Source organism: Danaus plexippus, chromosome 15, assembly GCF_018135715.1.
Source record: "Danaus plexippus chromosome 15, MEX_DaPlex, whole genome shotgun sequence".
Classification (NCBI taxonomy): Eukaryota; Metazoa; Arthropoda; class Insecta; order Lepidoptera; family Nymphalidae; genus Danaus; species Danaus plexippus.
Window position 1 is genome coordinate 1,382,717 of NC_083547.1, and position 15,190 is coordinate 1,397,906.

The 15,190-nt window shown below is 30.1% G+C and overlaps 1 protein-coding gene across 1 annotated transcript; it reads left to right on the forward strand.

Moving 5' to 3' along the window:
* The first annotated feature begins 212 nt into the window (after positions 1 to 212).
* On the forward strand, positions 213 to 10,013 carry LOC116766409 (U-scoloptoxin(01)-Cw1a-like). The gene is made up of 4 exons (XM_061522866.1): positions 213 to 361; positions 6,231 to 6,437; positions 9,047 to 9,189; positions 9,609 to 10,013. The coding sequence occupies exons 1-4, from the start codon at positions 275 to 277 to the stop codon at positions 9,709 to 9,711; spliced, it is 540 nt and encodes a 179-aa protein (XP_061378850.1). The 5' UTR covers positions 213 to 274; the 3' UTR covers positions 9,712 to 10,013.
* Positions 10,014 to 15,190: the final 5,177 nt, after the last annotated feature.

Sequence of the window (15,190 nt, forward strand, 5' to 3'; positions counted from 1 at the left end):
CGGGTGATATTATTGGAAACATGATTTATTTTAAATAATTTTATATAAACTTCAATTTTGCAGTCAGATCAAAAAAGGCTATAGACCATAAAATTACGTTAACGAGATGTTTCACAACTTTAAAACAAAATTTGTAGTTACAACTTCAATGATAAAGGCGCTCACCCTTCCACTGACATTTCACTTCACCCTACTTCAAGTGGGGGCTTCGTCCACAATCAGTCACTGAGTAACCAGTGCTGTGTACATAGCCATTGTAAGACATAGTTCAGAAATGTGCGGAGATATGGGAAAGGCTGTATTGAGGGCGCTGACGGGAGCGCTCCTCTGCGGGTTGGTGTCTGATGCTGCTTATTTACAGGTGCGTTTATTATTTGTTTGTAAAAAAAAAGGTTTTAGTTGTGTGTATGTATTAGCGTTTACCTTTTTATAGACATTAATACAATTTTTATGACTGCAGTAACGAACTTTACGTTATTAAATTATAATATCATTATCATATAATTTTTGGTTTACTGCGCAAACGCAAAATTTATTTGCTGTATCGAATGCTTTTTTAGGGTATATAGAACTTTCAGGATATAAAATCTAGGCTGTCAATGTTGAAAAAGTTATCGAATATTTCTATGTATACTCTTTGGTAAATTATACAACGTATTTGAGGTTGGACGCTCAACTTCCTTGATTTTTGTTTTCGTTCTGGCAACTTCGACAGTTTCTACAAATTGGACACGTTTTTCCGATTGACTTTTCGTATTGCGGCATGAGTTTGTAGGTAAAAACATGTTTTTTTTAACATGTAATTTAATGTTATTTGCTTGAATGTGATCACTGTTATGTAAGTCATAATATTACGGAATATATTTAATTAAATAAAGCTTCTGATTATGGGCCATACATTTGTCATAGTGTATTAAGAATTAGACTGCATACTTTTATTTATTGTGTTTATTCCAAAATGTACAAAATTTCCTTATGTTTTAAAAAGTATTCTTTATTAAGTCACTCAGTAAATTAGTGAATGAAAAAATGATAATACTTTTAGAAGTTCTCGAACCTTAAATCCCGATGCGTAATTCACGGGTCCAAGTTTTGATATAATTGGTCCTCGGACTAGAATTATGGCAATAAAAGGGAAGGGGGCTTAAAATATCTAGTAGCAATAACTCGCGTACTCATAAGGGAACACTAACTTTGGCAATTTTCCTTCGGGTTTTCCTCCTAGCCCTTCAAAGGCGAATTACTGTCGGTTAAATTTTCTCTCATTTTCGTAAGGCTTTTTAGTTTCATTTCTTTGATCAAGCTTCTCAAAGTAGAAATTGTTTGAAAGTCTGTTAACATTAAATTTGTATTCAGAGGTGAACTCACAAATTCTCACCTTTTAAAGCTCATTCTGTTTGTTTTATCCTTGTGTAAGTGCGTTGTGTTCTCGGTTTTACCTGAAAGTTGTGCTATTATCAACTAACTTGTTAGATCAATCTGATGACATTAGTGTTTTTGTAGATATTCTTGCATGTCATATGTTTTTAATCATTTTATGAAGAACAAATAATTTTGAATTGACTAATTTGTGAGTAGTGGAGTTATATTTACAATAGATATATCGCTTTTTTATTTCTAAGATGTATTTTATATAAAAAAACTAGATTAAGGAGAAGTATGCTATGTAGTTGACTTTATGTCGTTATTATAATCTTTACAAAGAGTGCAATTATAGTTTCTAAAACAGATTAATTTATTTAAAATATTTAACAATTAACGAATTCTTAACCTGTACAACAGGAAATATTCCATATTAAAATTTTTGAAACGAATCAAGTAAAATATTAGCCTTTTAGTTTGTTGCAGTTAGTTAGTTATAAAAGTTCCGATTCAAAACTACACGTTAGGTAGGCATATGTAATTTCGAAACAAATAGGGAAACTAATAAGCGAGAAATAAGAAAAGTTTTAGGTAAAACTAATAAAATTGTAAAGTAAAAACTTTGGCCTCGTTTGTTCAGGGTAACTAGGAGGTTGTGTGTTCACTGTCTGAGCCCTGTTCCTTGTTTGATTTTAATACAATTCTACTTGGGACAGCTATATATTTTAAATAATCTATGGAAATAACATCTCACAGTTTGGATAGCAAAGGTTATAGCAAAGGTAAGAATATTATTAAATGTTACTTTTTATACTCATTGACTTGAACGACACGCCTATCTTAAGTACTCGATAGTTTTGTTTATACTAATTCTTTTTAATATTTTTATAAAAAAAAATTCAAGTAATATATTCAAGCGCACTTTAAATGAGAAATATTTTCTTCCGATACTTGGATTTATCGAATTTAAGAGTCAACTTTTACTTATAAAAACTACTTGGAAGATGAATGATTTTCTTACTAAGTAGTTCAAGTTATAAATGTCAATATAAAAGTTTATCTAACTTTTATATTAAATCCATGATAATAACTTTGCTGAAGTACATCATAAAAATGGTTTGTTATAATATTCCTAATCGTTATGGAAATGTTCTTCTAGTATTTAGTAAATATAAAGTTTTGTTTTTAATTGATCTAAAATAAGAAACCATAATTTTTATCTGATCTGATCTTGATAACTTTGAAATAAATTACAAAGCCATTTTAAATCATTTAGCTATTACTGGATTGGTGCAGGCGCCTTAACAGTTCAATATAATGTTATTTAAATTTAATTTTATTTCGACCATTATTTAAACGGAAGTACATATCAGGACGGATAAAGCTTACTAATACTATCAATTCTATACTACAATATTATTCATATATCGAAAGTTATACAGATTTGAATGATAATTAGTAAGTCAATATATCATAATACAAGTTTAAGTTAGTTTAGTTTGGGCACAACCGCGGGCAGAATTACTATTAAAGGTATAAATTTTGTCAACGTATTCAATGTTCTTACATCGACATATAATATGTCGGTCATAATAAAAACGTATGTGATGAAAATATATTCTAGAACCATCTCATCTTAAAATCGAAATAATCATTATCCTATTTCACATAAATAAAAAATTGTGAATATTACAAGATATTCTAATGTGTGTCCGTGTTTCACGAAAAAAGTTATTAAAATTTTTATAACGAAGACTTTCTTTTCAGTTATTGCATCTGCGGAAATTAACTGGTTATTTTATTTAGACGACCGCTGTGTCACGATAATATTATATATTTAATTATGTATTATATATTTCCTGTCAAATTTTCGATTGAATTGTACATATTGGTTTCATGAGATTCCAATGATTTAAATTTCAAAGAAATAAGAAGCTTGATTTGGTTTTCTTATCTCTATTGCTATATTTAAGTGTTTTTTTTTAACTCTCAACATTCAATGGAATGGGAACGTTATATTCGGTTGGATTGAGAGGTTTCTCGTTTGTTTTTTGCCCAGACGAATATTCTTGTACGGGATGTGTTTGAAATTTTACTCTAAATAGCAGTGGATTTGCTTTAAAGTGAGTTTGCATGTATAGTTTAGAGCGCTTTATATTATATTTGACAATTTATGTCTGGTACTTTAGCAAGTATATCGAGCTTATATGGTGATTCTGGAACTGATACAGCAGGAAGGTGATATATAGAACGTTTTACTATGTCATTTATATACGTGAAAATTTAATTTTTATTTGAACAAGTAACTACTTAACTGTTAGTATGATCACTTGTCACGCAAAACCGTTGTGCCATCTTGTTGTTGTTGCTATCAATTTATCTTGGCGTAATCGTTTAATTGTTTGTCTGTTAAAAATATACCAAAAAAGAACAATAAGCCAAGCAACTTGTTTTTTTTTTGGGGTACCCATAAAGCAATAGTAAATGTGAAACTAAAACATTTTTAGTATGATAATTGTATCAATGCAAACATTTGTTACTCTCACTTCAAGTGACGTGCAAAAAAAAGGAAGAAGGTTTTAAATTGTATAATAATTGATTTTATTACATAAATTTTGTTGTTAGCTAATTAAGGCTCAATAATTATTAACGTATAATAGTTAATTATTCTAATCTAGATTATACGTTTGTATTAAACTAATCTAAAAATATATAACAATACTAATACCTTTAACCGTCTATAATAAAGTCATTTTGAATAAAGTAAAAATTTGTTAACTAATACTCAAATAACAAGATGTCGTAAGACTGCAAATTAAGCCCTTAGAAATAAAATATAGCCTAGATCTTGCGTATACATTTAAGGTAAGTGTGGAATTAAGTGACAGTGCGTTCCCTAGTCATGGTCGACGGGGTCTTGCGCAGTCGCATTGGGAAATATCCAGAGTTATAAGAATGCTTCTGGGTATTATATTAGATATATATCTTATGAATATTGCATTAGAGAATATTCTAATACTATGTTTCTTGTAAATACACATATACACACAAACACATAAACACCCACATACTCACACACACACACACACGTATATATGTTGTGTTGCTTCTAAATTACAACGATTGCTTTTATACAGCGGAAATCAATTTATCGATAACTTTCTACGAATTAAAGTATAGGTACTGATCGGTTAAAATGTTTATATAAACATATTTTCGTCTCCTTTATAGCATCACTCAATAACATTGGAATTGCATACCTGAAATAAATATTACATTTATAGTATGAAGAAATTGTTATATTTTAGATATTAGCAATAGCAAATACATATTAAATTACTTGAGTTTAGTAATATTCACTTGAATGGCTAAAAGCCAAATAAATGTTTGAATGACTGGTGACCGTTATGTAGAATAATATTCTAAAATAACGGTCAACGTATAATAAAGCGAGTTTAAATTATTTTTTTGCAAGCAACCAGAAGTATGCCTTGATGTGGAAAATATAAGGTTTAATTTATAATACTCCATATAGCCTTCATATCCTTGTTAAATGGAGCATATGTGATTTTTAAAATAAAGGCTTTGATTTTATTTGTGATATTAAATGACCTTATTTATGTTACCTTCGATATAAGCAATAATTGATAGTGATTGCATATGTCACCCTTTATTTGTTAGATAATATTTTATCATAAATATGTGGAGCGAAAAACCTGACTGTAATAGTATTATATTTATTCATAAAAATAAAAAACAAATGATTCAATCAACATAAAACATTAATTCGTAATTTAAATATGTTTTTATGATTATTATATAATGGCTTGGAACTTTTCCGTCACGGTAAACGTTCTTCATTGAGATAAAGGTTAAATATTCCTAAATTTTTGTTACTTAACAATATATTCGCATCTGAAGTATTACTAAACGTCAATAAACAACATGCCAAAGATATCAAACAAAGCGAATGATGAAATACTATTCTTATAAGACTCCATCCTATTCACATATTCGGATAAGAACACATAACGATGTTTACTCATTATAAACACAAACAAATTGTCACAACTATTGTGAAGTTTTCTTAAATATAAATCGAAAATAATCGAAATCAAGATTTTTTTAACTCAAACCTCATTGTGTCCTCAAATCTATAAAAGTTAACCATTAAAAGTAAACCTCAAATCCTAATTCTACATAAGGTCGAAATGTTAGCTATTACATTAACCAGTATCCACTCGGAGTGATGTAACTTTCGACTTCCTTAATTCACTTTCGTTTTGTTGAACTGTGAAAACTGGAACTCAGTCAAGGCAGGCCACATGTTACATAACATTTCTTGATTATCTTTCTTAGGCCCGGCCTTTCACTCAAGGTGGGTCAATTTGCTAACGTAATCATGACATTTCGCTGGCTCCGATCTTGGCTTGAGAGGATTTGGTTTAACATTAAACGAAATTGAATCTTGTTATAATTGCTAAGATGTCATTTTGCTTTTCATTATCGGATTCTTCACATTCCTATGTCGTTTTTTCATAGCTAAATTCTTATCATCATTTTAGTATTTGTCACTTTTTTGTTTTGGCATAATAAAAAAATGTATTTTTATTGCCTTTTAATAGAGATTATTTTTTTTTTGCTAATTTCAATAAACATTTGTATTTTGATTTCGTTGATGGAGTGATTTTAAGCGATCACTATTTTAAAACAATAGTTATTAATTTATTTTATGAATTGTTGGTTAAAATATTTATGTTATATTATATAATATTTCCATTCTACACATTATACGTAACATTTTTCTAATTGTTTTATTGTTGTGAGAATTTAATGCGTAAAATATAATTATTATAAATTTGTTTCAGAAATATGAATCATATCCGTTCCGGTATGAGCAGGCGGTGTATAAGAAGCCTTTGAGAGAACACGAGAAGCCTCAGGACCTTAGCAACGTCCCCGGGGTTCCTGGAGTCGACTTCCCGATATACCACTCAGTACCAGAGACCAGCTTTTCGTGTGCTCATGTACCTATCCATCCTGGAATGTATGCCAACGTAGAAACTGGATGTCAGGTATGTTGAAAACTACATTACATTATATTACAACTGTATTTAATACTATTCTTTATTAGTCTAAAAATACTTCCAAAACCTTATAGTCACATCGAATAAAGCAGGAAAAATCTATTTAAAGAAAAAAAATTGCGACGGAAAATCTAACAGAAAACGTTTGATTTTTAAATGACATACGAAAAAGTGTTACAAACGAAATGTTTGCTCAAACGCCTCACTCCACTAATGACCCGAGTCGGTACTTGGTTGTCTTTGAACTATTTTAATTGGAATTGTCTCTTTTAAAGTCAACTGAAAGGAACCTTAAATTTTTTTGTATATATAACAAGTTATAAAATGTTGTTTTGATATAACTACAATCTTATATACTACACGGATAATTATGATAAATTGATAATATAAGATAATAAGACATATAGTTTACATGTTTAAACTGGTAAATTTGTAATAAAAAGAAAAATAATATCAAAAGTTGAAGTAAATGACGTTATTGTGTGGAAAAATGTTACATTCAAATGCATTGCTATTAACAGAATATAGAATGTTCTTAAATTTAATGTCGCTTAAAATGTTTGTTCAACATTCAAAAGAGATTTAATATGAATCAGAGTAATATCTGAAATACGAGCTGTCTTATTTATTTGTTTTTCAAGTCATATTCTTATTTTCTTTATACAAAGTTTCAGCAAGGTCTGTTTGTTAAATTTAAACGAGACATTTACCGACGAACCTTCAAAAATATAATTGTCTGTCAAAATATTTACGTCTCACGATGATAAATTAACAAGGCATTATTAAATGACACGTTAAATGACCGGCTACATATAATTCGTTCTTGTTATAAGACAACCAAATTGAAGTAAATATATATACATAGTAAATATGACATCTTTGCTACGATGCACCACTTTATCCCTTGATCGTATAAATCTCTCAATACGCCACTTGTTAGCTAATGCGACTAAATTTAATATATCGTTGATTGCATAGATTAGGCACACAAAAAGCTTTCTTTTCAGTTTGCTAGGTGTAACTTGCCAAAATCGTGTTGTCAATTTATTGCCAATAATTGTGTTCAAATTATGAGTGATGAAAAGAGTACCTAACTTACAATGTCATAGAAAAGCCAGGGGCAACATTTTTTATCATATGGAAAAGAAATTTTAATTCACCTTATTAATAAATACAATGAAATAGTCGAACGTCACAAAGCAGATGCTGTTACTACGGCCAAAAAAAATCAGGGGTGGGATTGGACATTTGAGTTTTGACATAGGAATAGATTAACAGTCCGTAAGCTATTTGACGGACCTCCAGAGTAGGAATTACTATGTCTTGTTAAGACATTTAAACAGACCGTGCGTGGCGGGACGCTCGATACATCTCACAATCCATCAAACGGCTTAACCAGACGTTATTTATTTAACATTGATTGGTGAAACTGGGCCTTAATATATAATGATTCGTGGCAGTACTTATAATTTAAAGAGGCCCTGATTACCATAATAATATCTAAGGAAGACTGTCCCTTTCCTTTGATCTCTGCTTAATCTAAAATTGCGATTAGATTTCCTTTCAAAGTTTTCGCTTATCGTAGTCATTGAACCCTCAGTTCGAACTCTAAATAATCATGTTCTTTAAGCGAATTTCCACGTAGCGAAATTACTATGGCCGACCAATTTGCCCTAAATTGAATAAGTTTGAAGACATTGTTAGCGCGGCGTGACTAACCTAAAACTCTGGTGCTGTAATCCAAAATTATAATTTCAATCGCGTTATTTCTAGGAAATTAATTAAGTTGAATTTACAAAAGAATCAATTCTTGAAAGGCAGTGAAATGGAAACTCACTTGGATAAAGGAATTTAAATGAGAACGGTTTAACAATTAAATTTGATGATACTTTAATGATTGGAATTGTTGAAATAAATTGTATAGATTTATTCTTGTTGTAGTGATAGTAATGAAATGTAAGTACCAAAAAAAGAAAAAAAACATCCAAACGATACGGGAAACGCATACATATATAATATTAACTTTCCCTGTACTGAAGTTTCTGTAGTAATCCAAGATCTAATTCCCAATTAGGACCTTTGCACTCGTCAATAGTCAAGTAGTGAGGAATACGCATATCGACACACAAACACGTATAATACGTATATTTATGTCTGAAATTTTGTTTTTAATAAATTTCTGTTTTAATATCAGTGTTAATTTTATAACCGATTAATATATTAAGGATTTCTTATTAAATGAGTATGAATTTTGTGCTCGCTCAGTCTTTCGGAAACGCGCTTTACTTACATTATTTAAAAGTATTATATTTAAAGGTATTTGCATTTAAAAGTATATACATTTATAAATTACGAAGCATATTTCTTTGTTGTATATTTATACAAACACACACACACACACACACACACACACACACAGTATTAGGCAGTTCACTGCGTGATACCTTGAATACGAAAAACCTTTTTTGATATTAATTTTTTTTTTTATGTATATTAAATAGGATTTTTCTGAATAACTTCTTTTTGCTCATATCAATTACTTTTAGGGATACACTTGGGTCTAATTTGTTTGAAGTAAAGTAATTATTATATTTCAGGCATATCACGTGTGTCATGACGGCCGCGAGGGCCACCAGGGCGCGTCATTCCTTTGTACTAACGGAACGCTGTTTGATCAAACAAAATTTGCTTGCGATTGGTGGTACAATGTCGACTGCTCTAAGGCTATCGAACACTATAAGTGAGTAAACGGTATTGTAATTTGAAGACCGGCTATGTTTATAGATGGAAATAAAGCAATAGACATAGATAAATTAAATGGTTTTTTAAAGTGCGAAATGAAAAAAAAAAACACACATAATTAAGATTTTGCATAAAACATGAAAATATCATCTCACTCTCGTGTGATGGTAAAAGTATTGAATGTTAATACATTTTGATATATTGATAGTTTTTTGAAATGCGACTGAGTCTTGGTTTTCTGGAAGTCCCCGTTTGGAAGCTGATTGGAGTTTCAAATTCTTTCGTATATTTTTAAATATTTATTTGAATTTTAATCAAGAAATAAATAAGCCTTTTTGGCAGTGGAAATGTTTTTGTAAATATTTCCTAACGTTAAATATATATCTAAGTCACTACATATTTTTTTCCCATTTCTAGACTGAACGCGGATCCTTTAAAGAACCCATACGTGCCGAAGCCGAAGCCCGAAGAATTGCAAGAAGAGCCGCACGGCGTTTACTATAGAAAATCATATGATTAAGTTAGCTATCATGAGTATAAAAAAATAATTTAGTTTTCAACAGACTTTCAATTATCTATAAACATCATTAATTTAATCAATTCATTAAAATTGTCATGACATCCGTGTAGATGAAAATAATTCATATTAGTGATTTTAACATACAACAATTTAATAAGACATTATTTGTATTTATTTTACATTCATCGAAATGTCATTTCACATTCATCATCATCAAAGCACTCCATTTATTTTTAATCATCGTTTCATATCGCAATTTCAACTTTACCTTTATTTTTCGAATGTCGAAAAATATTCATGATATTGATGAGTTTTTTTTTTGAAATAAAATAAAAAATCTCCATTTCAATCTTTTATTACTTAGCATTTAATCGGCAGATTTCTAAAAATATATCCTATTCGTATGTGAATAGTTTGTACGTCAGTAATTTTTTTTTACAAAGATGTTAAAAGTTTCATTTCCATTTGTTGGTCTTTTTTCATTTGACTGAATAGTGCTTGACTAACATTCTAACCGTTTCTACGTGGAAATGTTGTCGCAGGTAGTGAAAGTACTATCGTAGTAACAGCCATTTCACTGTAATCTTGAGGACTACCTAATTACAATTGGTAAGAAACTCAAACACTGGCAGAGTGCTCCAATCTCTTGCTGGATCTGGAACGCACTCCAGGAAAAGGGAAATGTACCGCTTCGTTTAGATACAAGATAGGTCTACAACGAAAGGATAAAACGGTCGTCTGGTTTTTCGATGACAAAAAGGGGATGTAGGAATTAAAATTTTTCCTCACACTTTCCAAAGTGTATTCTATAGAAAACCGAGAGGTTGGCTACATTTCACAGGTGTTTTATTCTGATTAGATTGGATTCAACCAAGTTTTGGTCATCAAAAAAGGACTGATGACCACAACTTGATTATTGCACATATCTCACGGAGTTCAAGCCTTTGCGGTGGCAATTTCACTTTACATATTGAATTATAAGTTAATAAAAATAGAAAAAGATTTGATTCAGTATTTTCTATGAATAAAATGATTTATTGGCTATTAAATTTTTTGGAACTACAGGTATCAAATAATAAGAAATAGTGAATAGGCTTTAAATTATATAGTATGCTTGCCGTCTAAATCTAAATCCCTACTCTACATTATTTGGGATGATAGCCAAAAAATATGTAGTCTTATTTAAAATTATTCTACTATTATATATATACATATATATAGTTATATAATATAATTATATATAGTTCTATTTTAATAATTATTATAAATTAGTTATGTGAGAGTGATATTATACAACACATACTCAATAATTATTATGATAGACAATTAATAAAAACTAAACTCAGTAGTATTTTTTAGATCAATAATCAAACCACACTAATATCTCTACATGCATGATTGGATAATACATGAATTTTATTTGCTCAACCAATACAAGCTAATGATGTCGCTATGTTGGCCCTGGCCAAGCTGATCTTTTTTCACTGTGCCCTTCTCCACGACAACCTGTAATTCGACATGCAGTAGACTGGAAAAAAAATTGAGGCAATATAATAAAACAATTTTAATACAGTAATAAATAAAATTCGTACTACATTCAGAAAACTCTCCAAGTTCAAATGAAATAAAAAATTTGGACTAGTATATGGAGCCATATTTTTTTACACGAACGAAAAAGCAATATAGTGAGGCAACTAATTGTCCCTTTTGAATATTAGTACCAACTTCAGTTCAATATGTCAGTGTCAATTATTGAGTCGGTGTTGCCAACACGAAAAATAGACAATGGCGAATTTTCTGTTACAATTTTCGCGCTACGAACATCGGAGAGTAATTGAATTTCTGATTGTTGAAGAAAATGCTCGCGATGCGATCTGAACCGTTTTTGCTATGAGTGAAGGTAAACTGAAATAAGAGATTTTTTGTTTTTATTTACATTTTTAGGCCTAAAATGTGTTAGAATTATTTATTTATGTTATTCTTATATTATATTTCACCTACCTAGGAATATTGTTAATTATAGTAGAGTAAGTTGTTTACTTCTTTTTATGAACCCATCTTGAAGGCGAGAACATTTTAAAGCTTTATATGAGAGAGTGTATGGTAAAATAAACAAATTTTTTCAAATTAGTGAAATATATTGGCAAGTTTGTGGATAATAAGGCGAACTTTTAAAAAAAATATTTTGATTTCATGGAATGCAAACATTTTAAAGATAAACAGCTGTACATATTTTATCAGTTAGCTTATTTTCAGAAACAAGACGTGTCCATTACGTACTTTCTTCAGTTAGATTGATATAGCTCTATATAAACTGACAAACTTATTTCAAGGAAATTGTCGTCCATTTGGGAAAATACCCAAATTTGTCAATCACCTCAAATGTTAGTTTAGAGATAAATGTTGTATGTAGTTACATTCAAGTCGTTTTTATTTACAAATTTTCTAGTTATTGAAACCAAAATAAGGAGAATTATCGCAGAATTGTCTTAAATTCCTAGTAATGCTAACAATGCCAATGGGTTAGAGTTTCAATGGGTTCACCTATCTGTTATCCGATATCCACAAGGAGAGTTTCGAGGAGCGAGCCCTTAAACCTACACATGGGATAGCAAAATTCCAACTATCTTTGGAGGACATATTTATTGAACTACCTAAAAATATTATTTAGTGTTAGTTTTATTTAAAAATAATAATTTGAATAATACTATACGTAATTACAAAGATAATTGGAAGGAAATATTTTTATTAGCATCTTAATATACTCCTTATAAGACATCCTAAATACAAATACTAGTAAACTTAAACTAACAAACATTTTTGAATTTCTTCTAGCTAAACTTGGTGTCCTCAACAATACGCATGACAATTAAGGACTATATATGACTGAAGGAAAAATATATTTTTTGCCTTTTTTACATGAATTCCTGAAAGAAACTGAAACGGCAGTTTAAAATAATCATACACAAATTAATCGATATCAATATATGTAAAATCCGAAAATTTATGTTAGCAATTTAAACGCGTATTACACGTGAACACGGATACCTTGGAAGCACCCGCTATTCACTGTAAATTTAATAAACTTTTTGTCGATATGAAGCCAGTCAAATTTCGGTATCGTTCAAACCCATACAATATTCGTTTACAAGACAATACTCCGCGGCTTCCGTTTGAAGACAAATTCAATATCAGTCAGATAAACGTCAATAAACATATTTCATATTTTTTTACTTTTTATGTATTGTAATACAATATAAATAATTCAACAAAATTATAAATTGTAAATGATTTGTTCAGTAATATATTGCTTTCTATTTAAAACGTGGAAGAAAAGTACTTAGTGTTAATGTCTAGTTGTTAGTGTATGTAATAAAGTTTTTATATTGGTTAAAATCGTATTGTAATTAGGGAATAGACACACAGTCATTATAAATGTAACCAAGGTTCTTGAGCTTATTTACTATTGCCACCCCCCTATTTTTTCCTTTGTACAGTAGCAACTTTCGATAACAGTCTTATTGGCTAATAAAACAACAAACCATTTAAAAAAGGAATATTTGTAATAGTTTTATTTTGTATTCTGGATATTCTAGGTCTGTCAGTGTTACGGACCAGTTGACAAGTTTCGTTTGTTGGTCCGTTCATTAAACTTTGATATTTCCATCCAAAGCTATTTTATAAACCTTTTTGTTTTTGCTGTACTATTCTAATATTAGACATCAAAGAATTTTAAAACTTATACTTTCAATTAAAAATATTAATAGTGTGTAATTTTTCATGCTTAGTAATCAACTTTAATTGATTAAAAAATCCTTAACGTTCTGTGAAAACAAGAAAATGTTCTGTAGTCGAAGGTTATAATGTAAGTAGCTGTTAAAGTTATCATCTTTCAGGCAATACCATATCACTGACGAATTTGTCGGCTTCCAGTGAGTTATGTGATGAACCGTGTGAAGGATGTATCTGAAAAGTTGCTTTGAGATTTGAATCAAGTATGTCGAGTTAGGTACTTGATAATTGAGACAACCGGAATCCGAATACGCGTGCTCTGCTGGCCTTCCGCAGGTAGTAGTTGGCCCAATTAGTGACCTAGCTTCCCCTTAAAACCCCGCCTTACCAACTATGTATATTTCTAGGGTGACTAACGTGCTTATAAGCGATCAGTTGATAGTCCCGATGGAAATCTGTGGGATGATCAAACTCCCTTGTCACGAATCTTTTTATGTTGATGGGCTACAATTTATAATTTACTTTAGTTTCAACTTTCTCTGTCCAAAAATCATAAAAAAATTTCATTTGGGAGGCATTAGAAAATCTTAATAAATTTTATCATAAGCTCTTTTAATATTGGTTAACGTACCAAAAAACATCTTAAACTTCTTGTGCCAAAAGTATGTTTTGACTGTAACTTAGATTTTTAAGAAACTTGAAGTACTTTAGCTTTTATAATCTTTTTGTGAAGAGACCTGAATATTCTAGGGACCTGAATATGCATATGCAGATAGAGTTGACCTTTTAGACGTACCAATTCACGCATACTACATTATTTCATATTTGTAGATTTTCGCAATAGATCTTAAATTTTTTGTTTGCTTTTTCGGTTGTAACTCGATAATTAATTTAGTCGAATTAAAAATAAAACGCAAATATTTACCAAACTTGTTCAGAAAGAGGTAATCCTTTTTCAATATTTACAATAAAACCCAATCACCTCGAAACGTTTCTAGCAATTTGTATGTTACTTTCATATTTGCTACATGACCCACCAAAATACATAAAATTGTCTAAAAATATGATATGATAAGAATATGATAGACGAGATGTTTTGTTCCCTAAGATATTGCATAACTGATGTTGGTAGTTTAGCAAAACAAAACTTTGCAGCGCATAAACCCAAAGGTACACAGTTAAGTTCATACATAAATAGTTTTATCACGGTATTGAAATCTGACATAGTGATGGATGAACTAAAATTGAAAAGTATGTATTCTGTAAACCATAGATGCCATATAAATTTCGGCTTACTAAAATAAAACGCTAAGTAAAAGAAAACTAACAAACTTTTAAAGTCTTAAAATGAAACTCTTTTCACTATTAGATTTAGAAATTACAAAATACACAAAAACATATTTCTCTACAGTCTTAATATTAATTCTCCAAATATTTGTAACTTTATAATCACTCGTTTGCGGGTAAACGACTCTGCAAAAGTTTTCTTTTCAAAACTTACGCCCTTAAATTTAAGAAAGTAACATTCTATGAATATAATATAAAACGTGAATATAATATAAAACGACTGACATTCGATACGTTTAGTGACAAGGCAGCGTTTGGTGTGGCTGCGGTGTTGGTAGCAGAGGTTGGGTTTGTGACACTGTTCACTGTCCCATCACATGATTGTATGTATGCGATATTAGTTGGCGGTGAGGATGTTAAGTTTTCCGTCCACCTGCCCGCGTCAGTTCTCCAGCACTAC

Excerpts from the sequence above, each read along its gene's own strand:
- LOC116766409 (XM_061522866.1), top strand. The coding sequence starts at position 275 with ATGTGCGGAGATATGGGAAAGGCTGTATTGAGGGCGCTGACGGGAGCG. Across the intron at positions 6,438-9,046 it reads ACGTAGAAACTGGATGTCAG|GCATATCACGTGTGTCATGA; the intron begins GTATGTTGAAAA and ends ATTATATTTCAG. Across the intron at positions 9,190-9,608 it reads AAGGCTATCGAACACTATAA|ACTGAACGCGGATCCTTTAA; the intron begins GTGAGTAAACGG and ends TCCCATTTCTAG.